Genomic DNA, 27,499 nt, shown 5'->3' with positions numbered 1-27,499 from the left:
AAGGCATCAAAGTTTTTCTCCGGCAAGATGGCCGAGGCAGTAAAGGTGATAGTAAGATGCCGGCCTCTAAACCAGAGAGAGAAAAAGTTGAACTGCACGGTATTGTCATGTTTATTCTTTTTAGATTCAACTGTTATTTATTGCGTCTTTAATCAATTTCATCTCTATTTAATCAAAAAACTATTTTAACTTTCGTTTTTTTTAATGTGTGCTTTTTATTGAAATCCAAAAATAAGATGAAATTATGTTTCCCAAATCACCTTTAATTTTAAGTTCTTCATTTCTTTCTAAACAGACTATTGTTGACATGCTTGAAGATATGGGAAAGTGTTCCATCAGAAAGCCAGGTTCTGAGCAGAATCCAAAGGAATTTACTTTTGACGGTGCTTACTATGTTGACTCAACAACAGAGCAAATTTACAATGACATTGCATATCCGCTTGTGGAGGTTGGTGATAATGCTCAACTCACTTTCAGTTAAAAAAAACACATTTTGTGTATATAGCAAATGTACTATATGAAAATAAATATTTCCTTTGGGTAGATGTATTTTTTCTTTGCTTTGAATTTAAATGACATCAAATCTTACTAAAATATAAAAAAAATGGTAAAAAAGTTTTTGTGTAGTATAAATATAAAGGTGTAAAAAATAGTTATATTCATATCTGAATCATTCAAACCTTTTCCAAAATCAATTGCTTGAAAACTGGTATGAATCAAATATTGTTATTCATAGGCTGTTTACAAATAAATATTATAAATTCATTTAACAAAATACACTACATTGGTGCTGTGTTGCTATGCTTGTTTATTGTTCAATTTTCTTCCCCCTTTGTGCAAAATCTGGTTCTATAGGTTTGCTAACAATGTTGAATGAATAATTCATAGTCTGTTATTTCTACCTAGATCCTTCTGTATGTAGTGTGAAAGTTGACACTTTGGTAATCTAGAAATGTGAGAAAAAAGGCATAATCTGAAATGCTCATATGGCTGTATTGTGTGGACATATTTCATAACATCTGAAACCATAGATGCCTATTCCAAATTTATTTTTATAAGTATTTGTATTCTTTTTATAAATATTTTGTAGGTAAGAATTTATCTCTAGATATACCAAATTAAGTTCCTAATTTAAACTTTAAGAGCTCACTCCCTTTTTGAAAGCCCTTAAACGTCCGACAATAGTAAGCCAGGTACTTTGGCACAATCAAGGCCCAATGCTATCCTAACAGATAAAAACACTTGCGGTCAATCCTGCACAAGTATGTTCGTTGTGCTTCCTGCCAAATCCTGTCAAGTCCACTACAGGAGATAATTGAAAAGGTTCCAAGTACCAATTTATTTTCATTCTATAACTTGGTGGTGAATTAGGAAGACTTTGAGATTTATTTTGGTCATTAAAATTGTGCACAAAAACAAAAAAATCTGCTTTGTAAATGTTTAAACCATATCCTGTGCCTTTAGAAGATTTTTATTATTTTGGGGGGAAATAATGCATTTTTAAATAAAAATTTTTAGAGACAAAAATATTTTTGTGTTAATACATTTTGTAAGGCTTTATCTATAAATAAATATAAAGTCGTTTATTAGTATGTGTAGATTGAAGTAGCAGGATGAAAATTATGGCACTACTTTTTAGCAATTGCGGACATCCGTAGCTAGCACAAAAGTTAGCTTTGTAGTCATCATTTATCCGGAATTTCATTAAGACACTGGATCAGTGTGGTTTATGATTAAATGTTGGTTACATAATTCAATCAGTGCTTCCTTTCTATTACCCAATTAGCTGTTCCTAAATCGATATACTAGCAGTTTGCTGTCAAAAATGGGTGAAGTGAGAGCCTTTATAACTTACCAAACAATATTTCATGTTTTTGTATTTATTCCTCCCTAATTAGTTTGTTTTATTCAGGGTGTTGTGGAAGGTTACAATGGGACAGTGTTTGCTTATGGTCAGACTGGATGTGGCAAGTCGTTCAGCATGCAAGGGGTCGATGACCCTCCAACCCAGCGTGGCGTCATTCCGAGAGCTTTTCAGCATATTTTTGAGAGCATAGAAGTGAGATAATGTTTTACTGATTTATTTTGATTGAAACTTTTTATAGCTAAACATTTGGATTGGGATATTTAAGATATGAAACTGTTGTTGTTAATAATAGTATATTTTATATATTAGCTGCTAATAAACAGTTCTTTTGATATGAAGATGAAATAAGTGTAGGCCCATAATTATACATATTTTTTCTGTTTTTTGATGATTGACATTAAAACTATTTGGTTTTCTATATTATTTTTAACACAGTTTGCTAATCTTTTATGATACTTAATCAGTCTAATAATGTTGACAGAAACGTTTGGTCTTTGTTTTTTTAATTTTCTGTTCACTCATGAAGCAGTTCTTTGATTGAGAATATCAGTATGTAAAACTAAAGTTACATCACTGACAGACGTTTGTAATCTGATATGAGTATAATTAGGGCCAATTCAGTTTACCCATCAACAATGTAGTTCCTTTGTATATGTGTAATAACGCTGACTGGCCTGTGAGTCATTTTGTAATATCCTGTCTTTTTTGTCAAATAGTATTTTAAGAAATAGTTTTTCTCATTTATAAAGCTTTCACTCCCAAAAGTTGAGAATACTTGCCTAAAATAGTGATTCGCCAACTTTTTTAGCTTCCCATAAACTAATAAAATGAAAAGGCATACCTTCTACAAAAACGAGTTTTGTAATTTGGCAATCACATTTAATACACGAGGCAATAAGTTAATATCATAGTTATCAGTTTAGTAAAAAGTAGTGTGCATTCAGGTGAATAGTTTCTTTCCTAAATTACAAAATTAGTTGTCCTGGCACACTTGAGAATCTCATGAGGCACACTGCTGTGCTGCTACACCAAGTTTGAGTATCACTGGTCCAGAATGTATTTTGTTTTAAAAATATGCGAATTGTTTGTTTTACTCCTACAGATTGCGGAGAACACAAAATACCTTGTCCATGCCAGTTACTTAGAAATCTACAATGAAGATGTCCGTGATTTGCTTAGCAAAAATATCAAAGACAAGCTAGAGGTAAAACGTAAATGTATATTCTGCTTGTATATCTTTTTTATACACCACTCTTGTCATTACTATACAGTAGTGGTAAAGTGTAACACATCTAGGGAACCAGATATACAAGCAAGGGGAAAATTAAAAAAAAATTACTACCGTTCTTTTATCAACTTCAATACAAATTGCCAAGCTTAGCAAGTTATTTGCCCAATTTAAGACGTCTTATTTTCGGAAAGTCACCGTAAAAAATAACACTGATAAAGAATTCTTATTCAGTTTTGTAAATATTTATAGTTGGTTTTAATTTGTGTTTAAATGTGTTTTTCTATGTTTATGGCGGGACGATGCCCATAACGATTTATATGGCAAATTATATTTAACTCTCTTTAAACAGGATTTTTAGGTTAACATTTAAAAGCAAATGTTTCTTGTTGTGTTTTTAATTGTTAAGATGTCAGCAAGAAGCAGAGTTGTAATTAAGTCATTTTGAAATGATTTAAGTTCCAGCCACGTCATTTGCAAAATACCTCAAGTCTGAGTCAAATCATTTTCAATAAATAACAAGTCGAGTCCCAGTAATTGCCATAGCAAGTCAAGTTATTGGCATCAAAAATAATTGTTGAAATAATAAAAATATTAAATTCATTATATTCGAAACAGTATTCCGCAGAATAAACACCATAAACCAATTGAAAGTAAAGTTAAATATTTTTGCACAAAGACAAGTCAGGTGATTTGAAAACAGTGACAAAGTCATTACAGTTTTAGAGCTTTATTGGGAAAGGTCATAGGAGAAGAAAAGCTTCACTTCCCCTGTTTAAAAAAAAATAAACCTTCTAAAAAATTAAACTTATTTAAGCTGAAAGAACACCCGGACCGGGGCGTCTACGTCAAGGACCTTTACATGCAACGTGTGGGAAACGTGACCGAATGCGAGCGCGTCATGGCCACTGGGTGGCAGAACAGGACGGTTGGATCGACTCTGATGAATGCCGACTCGTCGCGGTCTCACTCAATCTTCACCATTTACCTGGAGGCGTGCGACATGGGTATTACTCCTTTGTCTGTTTAACACAGTGGTTCCCTACCTAGGGGTCGCGACCAACAAGGTGGTCGCAATAGGTTGTCAGGGGAGTCGCCGTGTACTACTTGCCGAACAAGAAACAAAACAATGCAAACAAATTGGCATTGTAAGGAGTAAAATAATGTGCCAGTCTAAGAACTACGTTAACGAATTTGCTTGAGTGAACTAGTCGTGTTTTTGAGTCACCTTTAGCCTACTCTCTGGCAAGAACTGGCAAGGGGGTCGCGACAACAAAAATGTTGGGAACCACTGGTTTAACAAGATATGACGGGACAAGTAATTTTCCACTATTGTAGCGTAAAGTGAATTTGGATTTGCCCCAATCCTCGCATAGAGTGTGGGGCTTATTTCTCCAAACTATCAAGCCGGGCAAACCATTGTGCCCGAGTCCGACTACGGCCAAATTTGCGACTTTGTCGAGTCCCGAGTCCGGCTTTGTCTCCACTCCCTGTATTTTTTTTCATTATTTTGTTAAATTTTACCGAATTTTAAGAAACCCCGCAGTGGTGTGAACATCATTCCTTTTTCAAACGGAAATTAGTATTTTCGATTAGTCTTTTTCGATAAATTAGTCTTTAGGAAAAAATAATATTGCATGTTAACCCAATTTGACCAGTATTCCAAAACGCATATGTTTTACTTTTACAAGATGCATTTTGGATTAAACCAGAAATACGTGTTACTGTTTCTCAGTTGTCTAATAAATAATTAATATTCTATATGTTGAACGCATACAGGGGATTTTCTTAGAGGTACGTTTTTCGTCTTTGTGTGTTGTGTTCATATGTTGTAATCAGTAAACAAGGTGTTGCTAAAGCAAATTCCATATAATCGTTGTTCGGATATTAGTAAAACAAAGCAGCTATATTTTTTGTTGTGTAAAAGAATGCGGTATCAATACTGAAACTACCAAACAGGTAGTTTGAAGAATGAAAAATTTAGAACTTTAAAACTGTATAACAATTTCAAAAGTCCGATTTCAAATTTGTTCCATATAGTTTCTAAAAAAGTTCGCTTTAAAATCAACAATTTGTTTATCCTTATTTGGCACATTTGATAAAATCTTTATGGGGTTTAAAATTTATCCTTTTTATTAAAACAATTGTTTAATAAAATCCTTGTGGTATTTTGCAAAGACACATTGCTTTTTTGGTTCGGAAATTGATCGCCTTGATGTTAGACCTGTTTTGTTTTCGTAAAACTGAAGTGGTTCTGTTCAACTTGTTTAGATTTATCATGTTTTATTGCCTTGGGGTCTAAAACACCGTTGCCTAACGTTTTTTGGGCGTTTATTACGTGTTTGTTTATTTTCAAACCTGCCATGACCAATGATAGGCATCGACGGCGGCGACCACATTCGTGCGGGAAAGTTGAACCTGGTCGATCTGGCCGGCAGCGAGCGTCAATCGAAAACCGGCGCCACCGGAGACCGACTGAAGGAAGCCACCAAGATCAATCTGTCTTTGTCCGCGCTTGGTAAGCTACACTCAGTGAAAATTGGTTTGTCTACTTTTGGGTCTTGAAATCTTAAACCTCCATGTAGAGCAGCGGTTCCTAAACTTTTCTAAAAATTTTGCCTGGTGGACCCGTTGCAATTATTTTGAAACTTCGCGGCCCTATAAAAATCCAAGGGTAAGTTAACCCGTGTTTGTTGTAGTACAACTAGTGCAGTCAGGATTTTTTCTAATGTTACAACTTTCTAACTAATGCGAACGATTCGCTTATAGCAGGTATAGTACAGCATAATAGATGCTTTATGATGTCACAAGAAACATCATGAAACACGCTATGTCATCGAAAAATAAACCATAACTAAAGACTAAGAACGAAGACAGATAGTGTTTAAAACATGACTAATGTTTATATTTTTAAAAACTTTAAGACTAATTCTCATTGCGGACTATCTGAAACTGCTGTACGGACCCCAGTTGGTCCGCGGACCCCTGTTTAGAGACCGCTGGTATAGAGTGAAGCACAATAGTCGGCACTGTGGGCCGTTTGTACAATTTATTGCCATTTCAGCTTTATCATGTAGCTATGGACCGCGTTATTTGCAGAACACTCACAGCCAACAGGTCATGCCCTGGCGGTTGAGAACATTCTTGCCACATAATACGTTTCAAAAAACTGAAAACGAGACTAACCCTTTTTTACCCAGAGCAGTTATAAAACAGAAAGCTTAGGATCGAAACAGCAGTTTTCGCTACTAGAACATGTCTTCAACTTACTCCTATCTAATTCCACAGGCAACGTGATTTCGGCTCTGGTGGACGGCAAGTCGAGGCACATTCCCTACCGCGACTCCAAACTTACGCGCCTGCTGCAGGACTCGCTCGGCGGCAACACCAAGACCCTGATGGTGGCCTGCCTCTCGCCCGCTGACAACAACTACGACGAAACGCTGAGTACGCTCAGGTATACGGACTTTTACGCGGATTTGTAGTTCGAAGGCTCCTGGATACTTTGCTAGCTAAATTTACTGTTTTATAATAACGATTTAACATACTTGCAACCAAATTTTGGAATTACATGGTTTATCACGGTATTATGGCTTTGTCGACTGTTTAAAAAATACTTGTTCTATGTTGTTCGCTGCAAAAACGAATTTCCCGACGTTTCCAAAACGACTTTGCTCACCAAAGGTTTTGGTATTTGTAGAATTTATTTTGAATTGTGTGTATGATTTTTATGTCAAAATGTGGAGTTTCGACAAATATTCGGTCCATGACTAGACCGTAAATGACAAGTAAGCTTTAAAATTTACCGACAATGGAATTCGACCTCGAACAAAGTAACAAAATATTAAAAAGCGCACTCACAAAACATGATTTCATAAAAGTCATTGTCACTTTTTTACAAAAAATTAGAAAGAAAGGTGTTAAAACTATTGAAATGAATATTAATGACCCTAAAAACACTTGAAAATACGATTTGTTTAAAGACAGAAACGGTAAGAGCACTAGTCCTTGCCTAAACACTGAAAAAACTAACGCGAAGATAGAACAAAAAAGGAGAGAACCTATTTATAACAAGTTGTGTTGGTCCTAAATAATACTAAAACGCAACTCAAAATTAGCGAGCCCAAACCCGGGTGTTTTGCTTGTTTTAGGTACGCGAACCGCGCCAAGAACATCAAGAACAAACCCCACATCAACGAGGATCCGAAGGACGCCCTCTTGCGGGAATACCAGGAGGAGATCAAGAAGTTGAGAGGACTGCTGGCCGGACAGCTTGGACCCGACGGCATCAAAGGTAAAAGCGTTGCTGCACTCTATTATCAAACTTCTTTCGTGTCAGTAGGGCGATTAATTTTTGACCTAAAAGAAAAAAATAAAATAAAAGATAAGACATTTTGACCTAACAATTTAAAATTTTGACCGAAAAATATATTTTTTTTACAAAATTTTGTCCTATTAAAATACATTAAAAAAAATACATTAGGCTACTTTACGTGTCTGATCAGACTTCTTTCCTGTATTATATAAAAGCACAGTAATCACGCCATTTGGTGTGGGATCATATCAGTTAGCACCGGACATCCCTGTAGGAAACAAGCTACTAGACTTCTGTAGGTTACAGTGTACTTTTGGAGATAATGTCCATTCCATTGGTAATACACTATATTCGCATTTTGGTCAAACATCTCTGTAAAATGAATAAATGAATGGATGAGTTTTTTTCCTCGTTCAGAATGACAAAATTTAAGAAAATCACTTTTAGAAATAAACTAAAACAAACCCAGCAAACACAGAAATAGACACATCTGTTTTTCCTAAGACACTTTACTTGATAATAAGCAGCACATTTCCTTTATAATTAGCTGGTTCTTTGGCATGTAGTATTTCATCGTGCTTGTTAGCTAGAACCTCTAAAGTTTTTAGGCGAAAGTTTGATTTTTATTGTTCGTTCGACACAAAACCAAACGAATGCAATGCGCAAACAGAAAATGTCTTGGTTTTGAGCTTTAGAATAAAAAAATGTAAAACAACAAAAATAATATATATTTCAATCTTAAAATACAGCAGTAAATTTATCTTCCTTTGAATATTCTTTGAAATTATTTTATGTCCAGCTTGTTATGTATGTGTTTTAAAAGTGCCGTTAAAAAAAACATAAAAAATATTTTTTAATTGTGTTAACCATGACATCTATACTGTTTTGTTCGTGAATTATATTAATTACAGTTCTTTAAAAACCTGCAAATTTTCTTAGTCTTTAAATGTCTTTGAATTATTTTCAAAAAAATTGTGTGGCAACCCTGTGTAATATGTGGCATACACTTTATGTTAGCCATATAAAATACCGGGATAACTTAGTGCTTGATACAACAAAGATCTGATCTTAGTTTTTACAACCCAACTCCATTAAACTTTAATCCGTCTTTTTGTGCCTCGTGTCGCAGCCATGTTCGGAGACGAGATGGCGTCGGACCCCAATTTCACCAGCGGTTTGTTTCGTACTTTTGTTGAGCATCAGAGTGGGTGATTTCCTTTGGAAATACCTGTCGCTAGTTCACGCTTTATCGGTGGGGATTTGGGTTTAAATGCTTCGCGAAAAAAGTGTTACGCGCGCGGTCACAGATTAAGTCCATTAATCACAAAACATCCGTATTTTCGGAAAACTGTAGAACAATTTGCCAACTCTATGCCCAGGATAATTTCACGCATGCTAATTTACAAAATTGTACCGCAATTTTGTGGCCACGAAACAGGCTTATTGAACTTCATGTAGCGCATCATGCAATACCATGGTGTATACTGTACAACATTTCCGAAAATTGATAAAAACCCTATGTCGCCTAATGCTTACATAACAATTATTCCTTTACTTTTGGTGAATTTCCGCCTTGCTAGTGTATTCAAAAATACCTAAGAAATATAGGGTGATAACTGATAAAATATTATACAGAATTTTGGTGCTTTCTGTCAAAGTTATAGATAATATTAGGTAATACAGTTTTAACGGTAATACAGTTTTTTTATTTACACTCTTTGCCACAGAATTATTTGTAATAAACCAATTATTCTTAGGCTTTAAATATTAAACTTTTAGTTCTATCGCGTGCAGTTACCAGAAATGCTTGTTTCCTTAAAATATAGTAAACTGGGTTACTGGGGAATTCCTAGTACATCATCTCTTTGATAGTATGTTTACTTTTCATGCTTCTCGTGTTAGCATGCCACATGGCATCCGATTTTAAATATTAATAAGATCCTCTCCTTTTTTACCAATTTCCCGGGCCAAACAAGGAAGGCGTAAGCGCCAGACAATTTTTATTTCCAGCTTTGTGCAGTTTATCCGCTGTAAATGTTAGATGCTCAGATTTATGTACAGTAAACTGCAATGATTGATTGCTTTAGATTTACAGATTTAGAGGCGGAAATAAGCTACAAAAATGTATATCGCGTGTATTCACTATTCATGCAAGAGCCGTGGACTCTTTGTTTGAAGTATTTAATAGGAATTTTTAGAATAATTGCTAATAAAACAATGAAAATAAAATAGTTTTCCGCTTTAAAAGTTTAGTCAAGTTTTACGTTTTGTCACAAACTGAGCAGAAATTATTGTTTTTTAAAGCTTTTACGAACATAAATGGAATAAATTAGGGCACTTGTTTTAGAAATCCTAATCTTGAACTGTTATATCAATATTGAATTTCGAATCACGAAAAGTGAAGCAAGCTTCAAGAAGTAATATATGGTGTTTTCAACCGGATTCGTTGTACCCTGAACGATCGTTTTTAGACTTCTTCAAATTTAGACGTTGTAATTATGTTTTGTGGCAACACGATGGCATGTATTCCCTATGTCATCTGATTTTCTGTTTAGTTTCATGTTGGAAATAGGCTTATACTGCTACCCGCTATATGCAATTGACGATCTTCGCTTATAATATTTGCTGCAGCTATACTCTGAACATTTGCTGACGTTAATGCGTGTCTGACTAAACTCGCTATACTTGTCTTAAATTACGGCTTGGTTAAGTAAGAGCGGTGTGTTAACTCAATGTTCGCAAATATATCAAGTAGAACGTTTAGCTTATACTATAGTTGCTACCACTCACATTAGTAATTTTTTTGAATTACTAAGGCAATAGGCATACATATTTTAATATTAGCGGTTCAGTCAATTGTGATATGTTTCCATAATGCACAAGGAGTTTGCATAACTGTAGCCACAAGAGCTATTTTGCGTATCTTTCAAAACATAAATTCAGAACGATGTGTTGAGAAAATGTATGTTGTAAGATCATTTTAACCGCCGTTAGTTCGACTTCAGTAACTGACATTTGTGAACCTTTACTATGGCTGAGTGTTCCGTTTAGCAAATTTAAAGATTTTATTAGTCGACTTGCAATAATTGCGTCACGACATACAATGTTGAAATTATATTGCTTTATGGTTTCAAATAAGTTACAAATTATTGTGCCAAACTGCAAAATATAGATTTCACAGGTGCTTTATCGAGACACCAAAAAGTGCTACAGACGTACTTCGCGGCACACATAATTTTAACATGTTGGCAAACGTAAAGCTCGTAAAATTGGATTATTTTGAACCTAACTTGAAACGTGGTTTGGCAGCGCTCCTGGAGGGCCAGTCACCTTCACAGCGATCAAGGTCGGACACACAGACAGAGCCAGACGAGGAAAGACAAACACTGGATGACGAGGAATCCGAACAGATGAAAAGGGTAAGTCCCGAAAGCCAAAACCGTTGATTATTTTGGAGCATAATGGCTGGAGGTTGTAGTAAGATGTAATAAGAATATCAATGACCATACAGAAGTATAGGTATCATTTTGAACGTTTCGAAATAACTCATATTCAATGCCTTCCCTCTATTTATGTTGAAAATGAATAAAGAGTTATTCGAAACGTTCAAAATGATACTTCTGAATGGGCTTTGATATTCTCATTACGTTGATCACTTGTGTGTTTTTGGAAAGTTAAACATGTCATTAACATCGCGTAACGCCCGAACTATAGTAAGGGCGCTTTTGTTGTTAAGGACAAACAAACAAGATTGGTAAGCTGAATACATATTAAGTTTACTTTTTTGGTATTACTTGACAGACCTATATATATTTCTAAGGAATACTTAGGTGTGATATCACTTAACAAAATATATCCGTTTTGAAACCAACTTAATGACTAGCAAAGTCAAGTCATTGGTTCAAAGAACCCAGTTTTAAACCGAAAAAGTTTAAACCTATTTTTGTGTTTTCAAAAACAGATATTAACATATCTATGGTGAGCCGATCACATCTATAAAAACAAACTAAAACCTGATTAGGCATATTTTTCGAAATAACTTCCAAATCAAAGCACCCTGACCAATGATCTTAAAGTCGAACTAACCTGTTTAATTATACGGGCGACTTCCTTGACTTCTTTCAAGGTTATCGATTTTATTACGCCTAACGCAAGGCGTACATTGATTTGAAGGCTTTGCAGTACCTTTTTTCTACTGACAGGAATACGAGGACAAGATTAACGAGCTAAAACAGCGCTACGAAGCCGAGCAGATGAGCAACGCCAAGCTACAGGAAGACATGAACAAGCTCAAGACCCAATACGACCAGCACATCTCGCAAGCAGGTATGTTTGATTTTTAGCTGCTGTTATCATGAGTTGTTAACGAGGATGAGGAGTCGGTAAAATAACTCGAGTCCGACTCCTGCAAAATGTTCGATTTTGTTGATTACCGAGTCGGCTCCGACAATACAGCCTGTATTTCACCCATTTATGTAACACAAAAAGCTGGATATTTGGCAATACAATTATAGGAGTGTTATTTAATTCATCCACAAAAAACACATGATTGGAAAATATTCCACTTGCCATCCAAGCTTTACAATTTACAGTTAGCAGTGTTATCAGTTCTCAAATTTGGTACTGCGCATTCGCACGTCGGACTCAGGACTCGGGACTCGGGTCGTCTTACGTTGTCTTGCTCAAGTTCCGAGTCCGACTCCAGAAAAATTAAGCAACTCCGTCGAGGCCAACTCCGACTCTGAGCCCTGGTTGTTAAACAGGTTATGCTGATTTTTTTGCGAATTCTCTTTTTTCAGTAAAGTTTTGTCAGTAAAGATAGAAATTAGCGTAAAACAGAGTACAGCGAACCACATCTAAGTTAAAAAAGGTGAACAATTTTACGTGTAGCAATCTAATCGTTAAGCATCCGACCCATAGGTAGTGTAAAACCTAGAACCACTCCTGACGTTCAGCTCAAATGCCTCCGTAAACATGTAGGGGTTTATTCCTTTGTTTTTGTTAGAAAATAGTTGTTAATCGCATACGCCCAACCTGTAAACTCTGCGCATCTACTGGCTTTAATTTTTTTTCTTTTATGCAGGTCTTGCGGTGCAGGGAAACCTAACCATGGAAAGACTTAACCACGAGGTAAGCGGTGCCAGTTTGGCTAATAACGTTTTCGGATCTAATCGTTTAGTACCAATTTCTGTGGAAATTTTTGCTCACGCCAGACCTTCGGATTTAACTGTTGTCCTTTTAACGCATGACCTCACCGATTAACATTAGTAGGGCATTTTACCAGTTCATGTTACACGTAAACAGCCAACTAGGATAACACTGACCCTCGAAGTTAGATAAATCATCACGCTACAGATAATCGTGCCCAAAACATCGAAATTTGTCATCCCGAAAATCCACATTCCAGTGTTGTGAGCAAGTAATTTTTTAAATAATTAAAGTCCCAGTCAAGTCAAATTCTTGTCCTAAAAACCAAACGTTAAACTATTAAAATTGGTAAATTAGTCCGATTATTATGAGCAACGCTCTCTACTAAAAATAACCAAAACCTAACATATTTCAAGCTAAGCGTTGTACGAGCAAAAAAATTAAGATAAATAAATAAATTTTATAATGAAAACGCTTAATGAAAACACTTTGTTTCACCCAAGTCATTTGTCCAAAAAATTTAAGTCAAGTCAAGTAAGTAATTTTCTCCAAAAGACTTATGTCAAGTCATTTGAAAACCCTGACTTAAGTTAAGTCAAGTCATTGACATAAGTCATTACAACACTGCCCTTCGCTTGCCGAAAAGCTCTCGCACATTTCGCCCTACCCGGACCGCGACCTCGAAAGCGGCTCGAGCGTCACCGGAAGTGACGTGAGCAGCTGCTGCGCAAGTGATGACGTCACCAGCTCGTCAGAGCTGGAGCAGCGCGGCCCCCAGGAGGACACCGACGTGCTGGTGTACAGACAGTCTGCCAACCTGATGCTCAAGCTGTCCGAGCTGATCTACAATCACGCCTTAGAAGTGTCTGTGAAGCGCTCCATTCACGACCGCATCTCCGGCGTTATGGACGCGGTGGCTGCCGCCGACGCGTTCGGAGTAAGGCGCACCCCGAACCGGTTTCGACCGGTTCTTTCTCGTTGTGCTGGCGACGGTTCTCCTGCTGCCGGATTTGTGTTGTGGTCGTTGTTTGTTTTTTCTTGGTTGCCTCCCTCATGGATTTTAAGAAGTGTATGGCAGGGCTCGATGCGTGGTATCGCTGCATGTTGCTTGAGGAATACATTTTTCCCGATTTTTAAAATTAGGATATGTAACATAAATCCAGGTTTCCGAAAAAAAGATATTAGCATACCCACCAGAATTTCAGTGTCTATCTCCACAGACGGTTTGTATACTGTGTGATAATTAGTCAACCCATTACGTAAAATGTTTTCTGCAGATCGTACAATTTAAAAAAAATCACAGCAATGTTGTCAATCTTTCAGGAGAAAAATTTGCAATATTCAGATAAAGTGATGCATGCATTTATACGAAACGGGTGTTTTGAATTGCCGTAACGTTGGAACTCCAACGTTTGCAACTGTTTGTTTATGGGAATTGTTGTCCAATGAATATCCACTATCGGGTGGTACGTTGTACTGGTTATTACGTTGTACTGGTTATGTTTGTATGCAGCATAATCTTGCCAATCAAATTCTTATCGTATTTCGACTACGGGCCTGCTGAATTGAAGGACAGTGAATGTTGGCAGACTGGTGTTACGGTGTTTGTTAAAAAATACAAGCTCTATATAAACTAAAAGCGCGAACCGTGCTTCGTCGCATGTTATTTGGTGTCGCTCATTGTCTGATATTTACCACCCGTATACATTTACGCAAGTCTTCAATGTTAATTACAAGGTGCTGGCCGCCGCAAGTCCCTCCAACACTTCCGACGTCGGATTTTACGAATCTTCCTTCGAGGTAACGATGACGTCACGCAGTTGTTGTTTTGGTTCGAAAACAGAGAATAAAAAATAGGATATGGTCGCTCGTTTGCGTTGATATGGCAACTTCTGGCGCGTATTATTTTGAGATCCTTGTGGATTTTACAAATTGTTGAAATTAACGTGTACTATCTGGCTGGGTTGATAATTTGTTTTTCCTGGTTTTACTTTCAAATCACTGTTTGAGTATCTACATTACTTAGTTTAATGTTTTAGATTTATTTTTCGGTAGAACGATACAGGCGATATACTATCCTAAGCCTGATATTTATAATTAAAATCTCCTTTTAAACTGTTGTTATAAAAAACACCGCACGACTTCCCTACTAGGCTTCAGTTATTATAAGTTATGGTTCCTATTTGAACAACTGGGAATTTTCTCGTCGGCAAAGTAATGGTATAAGACATTGGACCAATAAAAAATCAAGTTGCCCAAAAATGTTATTAATTTAAACAAATTTGTTCAAAGCAGAAAATGTCAATAGTGTGTACTGTAGTTCAAAAACTGTCACGGGTCGCTTTAGCGAGCGGGACACACAATGCTTTGTGTCCATACAATGTCCCTACAAATAATTGAACGTTTAGTCGACCAAGCAGTGGTGGGCAACCTACGGCACGAGGCAGTTCTGGACCGCCAGTACAAATCGTCCGGCCCGCGACCTATTTTACATACTAGACACGAGGCAATTCCTCATATTTTTTGCCTATTTCAACTACATAAAACCAAAGGGTTTTCGTGCATCGAGTGTAGCATGTAATTAGAGCCATCTCAACTGCAAAACACCCTACTTTTATCCCTGATTACCAGTCGTTTCGGTGTTATATTAAGATTCGTAAAGTCTGCACCCAGTATATAGTAAGAACCACAGCAAAACAGGCATACGCTAACGATTTTTGTCTCCGTTTTGTTTAGAGCGCTGAAGTAGGAAGCGAAGCAACCTTGATTTCGTCACAACAACAGCAACAACTGCAGCAACTGCAGCTGCAAGACCAACAGGTGACCTACGAATCGCGCGTTAAATTATTGAAGGCCGATTTTGCGTTGGCGCGCATGTTGCAGTGCAGTTGGTCAGTGATTTTCTGTTTTCGTTTCCGAATATATGTTTTAGGCCAAACTGCGCAGATGTGTTATTAGCGCTCCGACACACATTTTGACGAATAAAACTTCTAGTTAATCTATTAATTTAAAAACACGTAATGTTTTATAGAATCCATTATGTAAGTGGCGTGTTGTCAAATTTGTAAAATCCTACAACTTCCTATACTCGGTATCATTTCGGTACTCAGCAGTTCTTATTATAATCTGTACATGTATACATACGCGTGGCCACATTTGGTTTTTATCAATTATTGCCCTGGCGTTGAAAACAGCTAACGTCTTGTAGCCGGCTCGCGGTATAAGTTTTGAGGTTAAATACACGTTTTGATTGTAATACGTATGACTATGTCCATGGTAAATTAATCGGACAAAAAACAGTAACAACTCTAGAAATATTTAGCCAAATTGTTTACTAAAAATTTGGGAATATGTTTTCCAACACATTTTTTATTGGATTATTATTTTTAATTTTGTCAAGATAAACCTGAGTTAATTTAATTGTGGCAACCTATAAAACAAGTCACAAGGTCAAGTGAGAATCATACGCGAAGTTATACTTGAATTTAGTGGTTGTTATACCGTAAAATGTTGTAACAGCTTTATCTATAAAAGCATAGCGAATTTATGGAAAATATGGACTAGAAAATCTTGCAATTTTATATCTGGTCTATTGAAAATTCTGATATATCGAATTTATCTTCCTTTATTTTCCCAGCACCAAGTCGCCCAGTACATTGGCAGCAAGCCGGCGTCGGGGGTGTCGGGACCGGGGGAGAAAGACACCCTCAACGCCGTCTTGGACGAAGACGAGAAGTATAACGAGGATGACGTCATGATGCAACACGAGGAGGCGCTAAGGAGGTAAAGTTAAAAAAATAGTTTAAAACTTATCTCCATAATAAATATATTACTTGAGTCTTTGAGTCAAATGACTTGGGTTTAAAATGGGATATTTATCTCAATTTCGCACGTAAAACGTTTAGACTGCATAATGTTTGGGTTTTACTTATTTTTAAGGTTAAGCTATTCTCTAAATCGGACGAGTTTGTCACGTTTTAATTTCATGACAAGAGCTTGATTTGAGTTGACTTGCTCTAATAATGACTTGACTGGAATCTGACTAGACTAGAGCAACTGATGCTTTGGACCAGGATTTGACTTTTATTTTTTGAAAAGATCGCATTTGGACTTTAGTGATATTTCGCAAATGACTTGACCGGGACTTTAATCATTTCAAAACGCCCGGTCTACAACACTGTATTGTATCCTGTGTCGCGCAGACTCCAAATGCTGCAGCAGAACATGGTGGTTGAGTTATTGGTCTAAATCGGACGAGTTTGCCAATTTTAAGAGTTTATCGTTTTATTTTTACGACAAGAACTTGACTTGTGGTTGACTTTTTCTAGTAATGAATTGACTGGAAGTTGACTATAGCAACCGATGACTTGGACCAGGATTTGACTTTTATTTATTGAAAAGACCGCATTTGAACTTTGGTGATTTCGCAAATGGCTTGACCGATACTTGAATCGTTTCAAAACGCCCGGTTTACAACACTGTATGGCAGTAGTTCCCAAACTTGTTTGGCTCGCGGCACACTAAAAATATATTAAATAGTTCGCAGCACAGTTTTAATGGACCAACAATAGAGTCATTTTACAATCGCCTTTAACACACGACAAACTATAAGTGGATGTCTCAATATGATTTATTTTGTAAGTGTAGTGCGTATTTTAAAAATCTTGAGTGTCTGCCTACTGGTAATACAAATACTCTATTTTCCAAAATTACAAAAAGTTTCGCGGCACACATGGCAATCTCTCGAGGCACACAGTTTGGGAATCACTGCTGTATGGTATCTCGTGTCGCGCAGACTCCAGATGCTGCAGCAGAACATGGTGGGCGGCGAGCGATCGCGCGACGAGGAGGCCAAGAAGCGCAAGCAGGTGCGACGGAAGCACGTCGACGAACGGAAGCGACGACTGGCCGAGGCTCACGTGCGAGACGACGACGAGACCATTCTGGACGTGTACGACAGCATACAGGACGAAGTGAAGGCGCGCGATCGCTTGCTGGTCAGGAAGGACAAGAAGGTATGGCAGGATTGGCTATTATTCACGTGACATCCGAGCCAGTTACTCACACCTGTACAGGATTCTTTCAAAAACCTCGAAAATAAACTGAAAAATTTACATTTAATTGTGATTCAAATATTATAAACGTGAAAACGTCAAACATAAAAAAATGATATGCTTAAAGATAAAACTTAACTTATATGTTTGTGATAATAATAAAATCACTCGCAAGAAATTGACAAGAAGGTATATGACTGAAATTGACAATAAGGTATATGACTGGACTGTGCTTTTTTAAGCCAGTACTTCTTAAACTATTTTTAGTTTTGTTCACCCCTAGCATCTAGCATCTCCCGATTTCATTCACCCTTGTCTCATGATATGATAAAACTATCTTGTCTATATACAAAAGCACAAAATGACTTAGGTTGTTTCCCAAGCTATCATCCCTTTCTGACGATTTACCCACCCTTATTCACCCCTTTTGGTTGGTTCACCCCTGCAAAAATTTTATTTACCCTGGGTTGAACCATTCACCTGATTAACAAACACTGTGCTAAGCTAATCTAAACCTGAAAAGCTGGTACGCATGAGCAGTAATTTTCTGTTGTTTTGTATAAGTGAAAAATCCTTGGACTTAACTCCCTGTCCAAGCCATTGCCGTAGCAAGTCAATTTTGGGGCCATTGGCATGAAAATAAATGTTAACTATCAAAATTGCCTATTATTGCATTTCAAGCAATATTTAGCATACCAAACACCAAAGCAAGATAATAGCAAGCAATTTGCTAACGTCTAAAAGTGAGGTTAATAATAACCTTTTTCACGGATGTTTTCAATTAAAACACCTATGATTAAGTCTTTTCCCTAAATGACCAAAGTCCAAACCAAGTTATTTGTCCAAAAACTTAAGTTAACTGAAGTCATTTTGAAGGAAATACTCAACATAAGTTAAGACTTATAAAAACAGTTACTTAAATACACTTCAGTCAGGTGAATGTCTTAAGTCATTACAACACCAATGTAAAAACGCCCCATTTTCTTGAGCAATGGCATGATACACAAGCTATGCGCTTTTTAAAGTAAATTATTTTCAGCTTGAAGGCCTTAAAATGGAAATCGAAGATTTGAACTACGAGTTTGAGCGGGATCGAACCGAGTACCTCGCAACTATTAGGAGGCAAGAACGAGAGTTGGAACTTCTTAACGTAAGGCTTACGACCTCGTGTGTTTATGTGTAAAACAATGATGTAAGGTCACATATGTTGTTTTATCTGTGTGCCTCTTTGTGCTTCTTAATTTAATGCTTTTAGCCTTGGAGTTAGTGTCGTTGACATAACTTTGTCCTACTATTCATTTCTTTGAAAAGGCAAAAAGAGGTGATTGTTCAATTCAACTTTTTATTTCCTTATGTAAAATGCCAGAAGCGTGCTTAACATATTTAGCCTAAACGTTTTCCTTGTACCGTGTTTGTTCAACTGAAAGTTATGCAGAAAGATACTGCCATGCATATAATCTTCAAAATTATCGAAAATTCCTAGTGGGGACATCAGATACCTGACATTTTATTCCGATACCAGCCCCCGAAAATATTGTAAAAAAGTATTGCGATCTGATCCCATACCAAATGTGGTCACTATGCTCATAGCTCAAACAAGCAAAATAGATGAAACTGAAATTTTCCTACAGGTCGACCTGCCAGGTTGTTAGGACAAATATATCTTCAGCGCAAGGAAATTTAGTTACATCAAGTGGTTAACCAACTTTTTTGATAAAATCACACTTCAATATAAAATAGCTGCGTTTGATCGCAAATGGTTACTGACTATACTTTTTTTTTTATATTAGTTTGGTATCGGAACGGCACCGATACTGCCCTAGGATCGGACAAGTACCGATGCTACCACATGGCATAATATCGAACATCTTTAATCTCTAGCAAAACTGCAAGCAAGGCAGGCTAGAAAAACAACCAGCCTTCTGTGATACGTATCACTAGTACACAACAAGCCATCTTAGACTCACTGAATCTGTCGATCAACGGTGCAAGCAAGGCAGGCTAGAAAAAAACTGGGCTGCAGTGAGGTTCGAACTCACGACACGACCTCCGGTCAATACCGGGACCGTCGGTCTACCAACTGAGCTACACAGGCTCAGAGAGGAGCAAGTCGAGAAACGCAGTGTCGGCTACGATGGCTTTCGGTGTACTAATGATAGGTAAGCCATAATCGTTGGTCAAAAAGCAGCTTCAGAAGGGCTAGACTAGATCACAGTTGTTGAACACATATGCATGTGTATCTTTCATTGAACTGTAGCAAAAACTATAGTTATTTTCTGGTTCGGCAGAGCATCATGTCCAAGGTGCAGCCGACCATCCGACGCGACTGTAACTACAGCAACCTGGATCGAATCCGATCGGAGACGCGCTATGACGAGGACCAACAGCGCTGGATCCTACCCGATCTACAGATTATCAAGACCTCGTTGCCCAGTCCAGGTAAGTGCCGATCAGTCTTGCCAGAACAGCCGTTATCGACTTTTTCCAACTTGCAGCGCACTAAAACAAAACAAAACATGAAACAATTATTGCTTTTTCATTTCGTCTGCATTGCATTTTTTATTGCCTAACACATGGCTATGCAATATAGGCAGGGTTACCATCTGCTCAAACCAAAAAATAAGCACGCTACTCAAACAAATGAGCACGCTAAGCGCACTACTGAAGACCAGCAGGAGATCCAGGATTGCGGGGGTGAAATCCAAGCTTTTAGGAATAATGTCATCAAATAAAAAGTTAAAAACACCTATTTTTGTATGCGCAAAACGTAGCTCCATCGCGCGAAGCACGAAAAAATACGTTTATTTGCTCGAAATTGGCAAGATTCCCACCCTTATTTAATGCAAGCTTTGTTAACTTTTTTGTGTCAGAGCGCACATGTACACCTTTTAAAAACGTGGTGCATAGCAGCATGGAACGCCTGCAGTCGACGCTACCTGGTAGTCAAGTTTAGTTCACTTGGCGGAGTTTGGCTTGTAATAAAATAAAAATTTGCTTATAGCAATTTTTGTTGTTGTTGTAACATTGTGTTTTCCATAGCCTCTGGGCTGATTTCGCAATCACAATAACAGCAATGATCGTAGCTCTTTCCCTTTCAAATTCGTTGGACATTAGAAAATTCATTTTCATGTTTATCACAAAAAACGTGCTTATGCTGACTCATTTTCTTAATAATATTTTGTCTTTACTGTCACACGTGTGGCATGCCTAAACCTAAAATGTCAGTCCTCACGTCAAACCGAAAGTTTACTTGATTACTAAAGCAAAAAAATCCATTGGTATTATGTAATTTAATGCATTGTTGTTATAATCTGGGTCAAAGAACCTGGCAAATATCCTAAAAAAGTCTCTCACTCCCCCGTTAATGTAAAAGAATTGATAAAGAACACTTTTAAAACTAAAATAAGACAAACTAAGCACACACCTCTAAAATAAGCAGGTTTCTTAGAAATAAGCACAATTGTGTTTTCTAAGACACTGCACCCAAAAATAAGCACAAATCGTAGAAATAAGCACGGCATGGCAACCCTGAATATAGGTGTAGAACATGATAAATAGTTGTATGAGAACAAAAAATAATGTGCATCAATATTTCGCCTGCTTGCTTTGAATTAAAGGATTATTCCTTTTTTCGTGGGACGATTTCTAATTTAAATAGGAAATTTTACGAAATTACAAAAAGTTCTGTTGTACAGTTGTGCACTACTGGTGCTGTGCCGCGAAGCATTTTAAATCATATCACTTATCTACTCATTACATTAGCTTGCATGGAAAGTAAACTAAATCAAACTCGTTTGTACGAGCAAATTGCTATATGTCTGATTGCGTAAAAATAACAACGCTTAATCGAAAATCTCACGGTAGGATTGTTATCAGCATAGCGTCGTTGCCTGTCATTGAAAACAGTTGCTAGCGGCTGCCTAAAGGTTTGATCTGCCTCTCAAAACAACTTCTCCAAACTTCGAGGCATTAATTAGCGCTTACTTTTCGATATGGGACTAACTGACGTTCATCTTTGGTTTTCAACGAAAAGTTGTGTTATTAGTCGAACGCTTTAAAACAACTGACATAGCCTCTCTGTAATAGAAAGCGACTGATATGTTGTACTAAACTAAAGAAATGTCTAGTATTTCATACGTTACTTGGTCTTATTGCACAAATTTCGTTCGGCAGGTCCCCAAAACGGGGTCAGGGGCCAATACATCGACCGATCCAACTCTCTCGGGTATTCCCCGCCGCAGTCCTCAAGTTCGATTGAAAGCTACTCGCAGGTGAGATGTGTTCATTAAAAGTTGTTTTGGGCCGTTGTTAAACAGGTCAAAATATCATACTTCTGAACAAGTTACTCTTTAGTATAAATCAGTGTTATAAACAAATCAATTTCAAATGACTTAAATCTCAGTTAAGTCCAATTTAAGTCTTTTAAAATAAATAACTTAAGTCCAAGTCAAGTCTTTTAAAATAAATAACATCTCATGTCCAAATTCAAGTCATCAGTTGCCAAGTCGAGTTATAATTAGAGCAAGTCAACTTTAAACAAATCCTTGTCATATAAATAAAACGTTAAACTAATAAAATTGGTATAATCGTCTGAATATAAGCAATAACTAAACTAAAAAATAATAATTACGCAACATATAGAAAGGAAAGTAAAGTATATTGTTTTTTATGCAAAAATTAGGATAGATAGCTCAATTTTATGAAAAAATTGCTCAAACAAAACACCTCGTTTCAACCCAAATCTTTGGTCCAAAAGACGTAAGCAACAAAGAAGTAATCTTAATAACACTGGCAGCATTTTTCCAGTTTCGAAGTTAAGATAGGGGGAAAATACAGTTTGGGGAGGGGACATGGCCACGCGCCCCCTTCTCCTGGATCGGCCCCTGATCAGAGCCAAGTCAAGGTAACCGACCGAAAGGTTTTGCAAGCGCAAATCGAGTTTAACAAAAAAATTTCAAGCGCCGTTCTATGCCTTTGCCTGATCTAAGCTACAGCAAAAATAAATAGTTCGCAGCCCCCTTGCTCACATTTTTGTAGTTAACTGTAACGTTACAATAATCGAGATTAAAAAAGCACATTTACTGTGCAACAAGGTTGAAAAAAACTTTTTAATTCTTGGCACTTTATATCGTACACAAAAAAAGCATCAAGAAGCTAACCAATAGAGCAAAATTGGAATCCTAAAGATTTAAAATATATCTCGGCACCCTTGAGCGTTACAAATGACACCTTAGAGCAGGGGTCCGCAAATACTTTTTGGCGCGACCCAAAATTGCTAGTACCGAGGTCTCGCGACCCAAATACTTCGAGTTGTTTTTAATGCAATAGCTTTGCTAAAAACACACAGTAATTTATTGTGGTTTTTGTTCATTAAGACACATCTATATGTTATGCGTTGTTAAAGAGAAAGGGTTCTGTAACATTACTGAAAAGAAGCCTTGAGTTTTACTACTTTTGATATGTCATTCGGATGACAAATATGATTTCGCAACCAATATGGGCTGCAGGCTTGCAGCCCCATCAATTCCCCGCCATAACCCCTTCAACACACGTCCGCTATTGCGCTTTCTTAGTGCAATAATTACTGGCAAGGTGTGTAATGATTTTTTTGCGCGAATCACTAAAAATGCCCGGCGTCTCATCGCAATCGATTTAGGAAACTCAACATTATAGGGCTCGCATCTAAGGATTTTGGGACACGATGTAACGAAGAGAACAACGTGCTTACGACGCTTTGGTTACAGAAACGGAATAAAAAAATGAAAGAGAGTTTTTTAAAAAAACATATACCAAGAAGTAAACCAGATTGCGGTAAGCAGATCAGTTTGGTTGGTAATGGTCAAAATAGCGTTGGATTGCAAGCGCTCTTTGCCATCACCTGGATCGAACGAACACTCACGACTTTTTACAGGGCTTAGTGTATATATTTCGCGTGACAATTTTAGTCGCGCTCAAAGTAAGGCGGCTATCTTGTATACAATTCAGTGTACGAATGGAAACAATTAGAAAACTTAAAATATAGGCCTCTATTAACAAGCACAAAATACAGGACTCTATTAATAAGGCTTTCGCGACCCAAACTGAATGGTCCCGCGACCCAAATTAGGGTCGCGAGCCCGTATTTCCGGACCCCTGCCTTAGAGTGCCGTGGCACCATTGTTGAGAACCACTGGGCTATAACCTTTGATTATCCTGCCTTTAGCGTAGCGACGAGGACAAGTACTACGCGCGGCTGAATCGCAGCAGCAACGAACAGCTCGCCTCCAGCTACTTTATGCCCAAGCGACAGGTGAAGCAGATCATTTCGTCGACCCACTCTGAGCCCCAAGTCCGAGGTGAGCGCTGGCTTGGCGCACTTGCATGTTTTGTGGCAATGTTAGATCTGTTTACTCATAGACAGAGCCTCCGAGGATGTCAACTATGCCTGTTTTTTTTTAGATTTAAAACAATCAAATGAAAAGGTTGCTTTAAAGACCGGCACAATGTGCGTTATATTTTGAGATCGTTTGCGAAAAATCGCGTAGTTGAACTTTAGTTTTGTAGCGGCCCGTTTACACTAACAGCTGCGCTGAACTGAGCTGAGCGTGAAATTGTTTTACTACAGCTGAGCTGAGCTGAGCTGAGCTGGGCGTAAAAATCGCTCCAAATCATAACGTTTTTCGTTAACTGCACTTGGCTTGAGCTTAGCAAAGCGTTAACAGCTTAAAACAATAGAATTTACATGTAAATTACGCTTTGGTCAGCTCAGTGCAGCTGTAGTGTAAACGGGCGGGCATTAATACACAGTTTATACTTTGTCTGATATTGTAGCTTTAAAATCAATGTCAAAGCCAAATAGGTCACGCAATTCAACATCATCTTAATAATGACGTTTTGCTGCGCACTGGTATCATTATCAATTAATGTGCTTATGGTGATACATATCAACTGATGATGATACATGTGGTATCAAAACGAATTTAATGAGACGATGTCGATTTACTCAACCTATTTGACTTCAACATTCATTTTTAATATATTTTTTGGTGAATGTGTTGTTATTGTTAGAATGGCGTCATTTTTCGCATTATGCCCGTGATCCTTCGAAAATTCGCATTAGTCAAGGGATTAATGTGCTTTCGATTTTTGATCTGATGAAGCAGATCCTTCGTTAACTAAAAAAAAATCATCCATCCACCGCTTGATTTACAGGTCGGTACCACACCAACAGCCCCAGCTCGCCGCTGACGTCATCAGCCAACGGATACCCCCAGAACGGGGGAGAGCGTGGCCCGCCGAACGGCGCCGCCCTAAACCACCACCACCCCTTTTCCGCCGGCAGTCTCGGGGCCCTGGGTAACGGGGGCGCATTTTCCGGCGTCGATGACTTGGTCAGAAGGCCCCATAAACTCGAAGCCATTTCGCCTCTCTCCGGCAAAACGTCCAAGAAGAAAAAGAAGAAGGGCCTCGACCCGCTCTAGCGCGCTACCTTGCGGGTGAATCGGAAACGATCGCTTTACCGGGCGGTGGGGCTACTGCGCGCGCTCACAACTTCGCTGTTATTTATTTGTAGAGTAAACGCTATGGACCTTTTTCGCCGCTCTTTTTAGGTTCTGGACAGGTTGAGTCCCAGTCGGGAGCGTTATTATCGTCACAAGGCGGTACTGACAGCTGATAAGAACTGGTCTATCTATATTCAAGTCAAACCAAACGCAAATCTTAACGTGATTTCTTTATAAACCAAAGCAAAGCCACAAACAACAATACCCATAAGTATTAAGGCTGCAACATTTTTACCGACGTTTTGGTTCAAAGACCTAGTGTTGGGTGAGTCTGTGTGGAAGTGTGCACATCCTTGAGATGGCAGCTTTCAGACTTGCTTGTTATTTAGTTACGTCTTTGCCACCTTCCAGCCGCGCGAAGTAATTAAGGCTTTATTTTTGCAAGTGCAATTCTGTTGGATATAGCTTCACGTCCCGCTATTATACTGTGAGCCGTCAAAAGAGGTACATGCGACGGTATTCATTACAGAAATGTGTACAAAACCCTACTCTATCCTCTAAGTAGCCATAGCGACAAAAATCGCAGATAAGCAACAAAGCTTTGTACATAATTGAACGGAAATGCCAATATAGTCTCCACATAACGTTATTTTTGCTAACCTTCTTTTTCCTATAAAATTTAAAAATAAAATGAAATGTTTTTCTATCGTTGTTATTTTTATTGACCTTTACTTTGTTTCTTTGTGAACCACACAAACTGCTCTACTTGGTGAATTAGATTATTTGTTCGTTTAACTAATTTATTTAATTGACAAAATATAATGGCGAACAAATCTGTACGTTTAACATGTGTTTCAATGTTTAACACCAAATAACTCTTACGTCGTTTGTAACAGTTCAAAAGTTAACGTCATTTGTAACAATTTAAATATAAATTTAACTATGATTTAATTGTTTATGATCTTAAACAAAACACTTACCTTTAGAAATCACATGTTAACTCTAAAGACCGTAATATCTGAATTAAACTTTAGATTTGATGTAAAGTTTGTCTATTCTATGATACAGAATAATATTTATTCGTCCTTTCCAGTGTTTTAGCGCGTTTTATTGGTATGTTATTCTTGCTTATTATTAAATATTTAAGAGAACCTGTCCCACAAAGTTTAAAGGTTTATTTTCTGTGTATATTTGTATGTCAGTCTTTGTGCCAATTTTGTCGCTGAGACAAATGAAATCGGCGTTATAGTATTTTATTACGTCTTCTCACAAAAAGTTCAAATACTAAACAATAGTTTTAATGACTAACATTTTGGTGATACAAGCATTTTTAAATTTTTTTGGCAAACTTTGATTTTGTTTTTCCACCAACGTTGTCTTATTCAGTATTACGTAACGTTTACGTCAACGCTGTTTTACTGTTTAAAATTGACTGTTGCGGTTATATAGATACGAGTAATAAATTTGACTTGAAACTTGGTCAAAAACTTATGCGCCATTCACTAAACAAAATAATTTAACTAAGAATGGTGCGTTTCATATATTCTGGTTTATTCTCGTTATTTGCAGTTAAAAAGCTATAAAGTATACCATACTTTGTGTTTTTTTTTAATTTGTACCCAATAACTAGCACACAAAATAAACGCTTTATATTAGGTTACATCATTATGAATTGACAAACAGTTAAATTATTATCCATTTTTTTAACCACAGGACATAAAAAGGTGTATACGTCATGACAAACATGTTTAGGTTAAGCGCAAAATTTGCTAACTTTTGATGACAGACAACAAACTAAACTTATAAACAAAATATTCTACAGATAAAAACATTTTTTGCCTAATTCCGAGTTTCCTAGCCTATTACGGTTACAAACCAATAGGGGTATAAAAAAACGCTAGAGCCCTATCTTAGACAGTCACAAAACACAACATTTGGCAGCCTAGCGTTTTAAAAAAGCATGAAAGTTTGTCATTGTGTTGGTTGTGACGTAATAAGGGCTTGATTTGGCGTCGCATTGTTATAAATTGTCAAGTGGCCCTTTCCGGATTTAGGCGCCGCAAGCGAAAAAAGAAATCCCACAGAAGTCCTAATATCGCGAAGGCGCTGAGTAAACATTGCCGCGAGGGTCAAGATTAAATAGAAACGCAGCGACTTTCTATCCATTGTTGCCAATACAATGATTTAAATTACCCTGCTGTGGTTTCAGGTTTCTAGTCAAGTCGCTTTTGGCATAAACAAGTAAACCTATTGCGACAGCCGTTATTTACTTACAGAGTACATCAGTCATTGCTACATTAAGGTTTGCTATTCTGTGAGTTAGCATCCAGCCATACAGTTGCTAAGCGCATAAATACAAAACCAATTGTTTTGTGTGTGTTTAGGGTGCGTCAATAAGAAAAAGTG

The 27,499-nt window shown here is 37.3% G+C and overlaps 1 protein-coding gene across 1 annotated transcript; it reads left to right on the top strand.

The window, feature by feature from the left end:
* On the top strand, positions 1 to 26,585 carry LOC146145312 (osmotic avoidance abnormal protein 3-like). Its single transcript, XM_083390787.1, has 20 exons — positions 1 to 99; positions 296 to 448; positions 1,913 to 2,059; positions 2,970 to 3,071; positions 3,913 to 4,102; positions 5,473 to 5,613; positions 6,384 to 6,552; positions 7,247 to 7,389; positions 7,667 to 7,705; positions 10,720 to 10,829; positions 11,613 to 11,736; positions 12,494 to 12,540; positions 15,295 to 15,378; positions 16,196 to 16,341; positions 17,354 to 17,573; positions 18,652 to 18,762; positions 19,901 to 20,051; positions 21,786 to 21,883; positions 23,815 to 23,947; positions 24,804 to 26,585. Exons 1-20 carry the CDS (start codon positions 28 to 30, stop codon positions 25,070 to 25,072), a joined length of 2,649 nt encoding a protein of 882 aa, XP_083246913.1. The 5' UTR covers positions 1 to 27; the 3' UTR covers positions 25,073 to 26,585.
* Positions 26,586 to 27,499: the final 914 nt, after the last annotated feature.

This window comes from Ascidiella aspersa, chromosome 5, assembly GCF_963924565.1.
Source record: "Ascidiella aspersa chromosome 5, kaAscAspe10.2, whole genome shotgun sequence".
Lineage (NCBI taxonomy): Eukaryota > Metazoa > Chordata > Ascidiacea > Phlebobranchia > Ascidiidae > Ascidiella > Ascidiella aspersa.
Note: the sequence above shows the minus strand (reverse complement) of the source record. Positions and strands in the feature narration are given on the sequence as shown.

Coding starts and splice junctions, on each gene's coding strand:
- LOC146145312 (XM_083390787.1), top strand. CDS start 28: ATGGCCGAGGCAGTAAAGGTGATAGTAAGATGCCGGCCTCTAAACCAG. Junction 17,574..18,651: donor TGGTCAGGAAGGACAAGAAG/GTATGGCAGGAT, acceptor AATTATTTTCAG/CTTGAAGGCCTTAAAATGGA. Junction 18,763..19,900: donor GAGAGTTGGAACTTCTTAAC/GTAAGGCTTACG, acceptor CTGGTTCGGCAG/AGCATCATGTCCAAGGTGCA.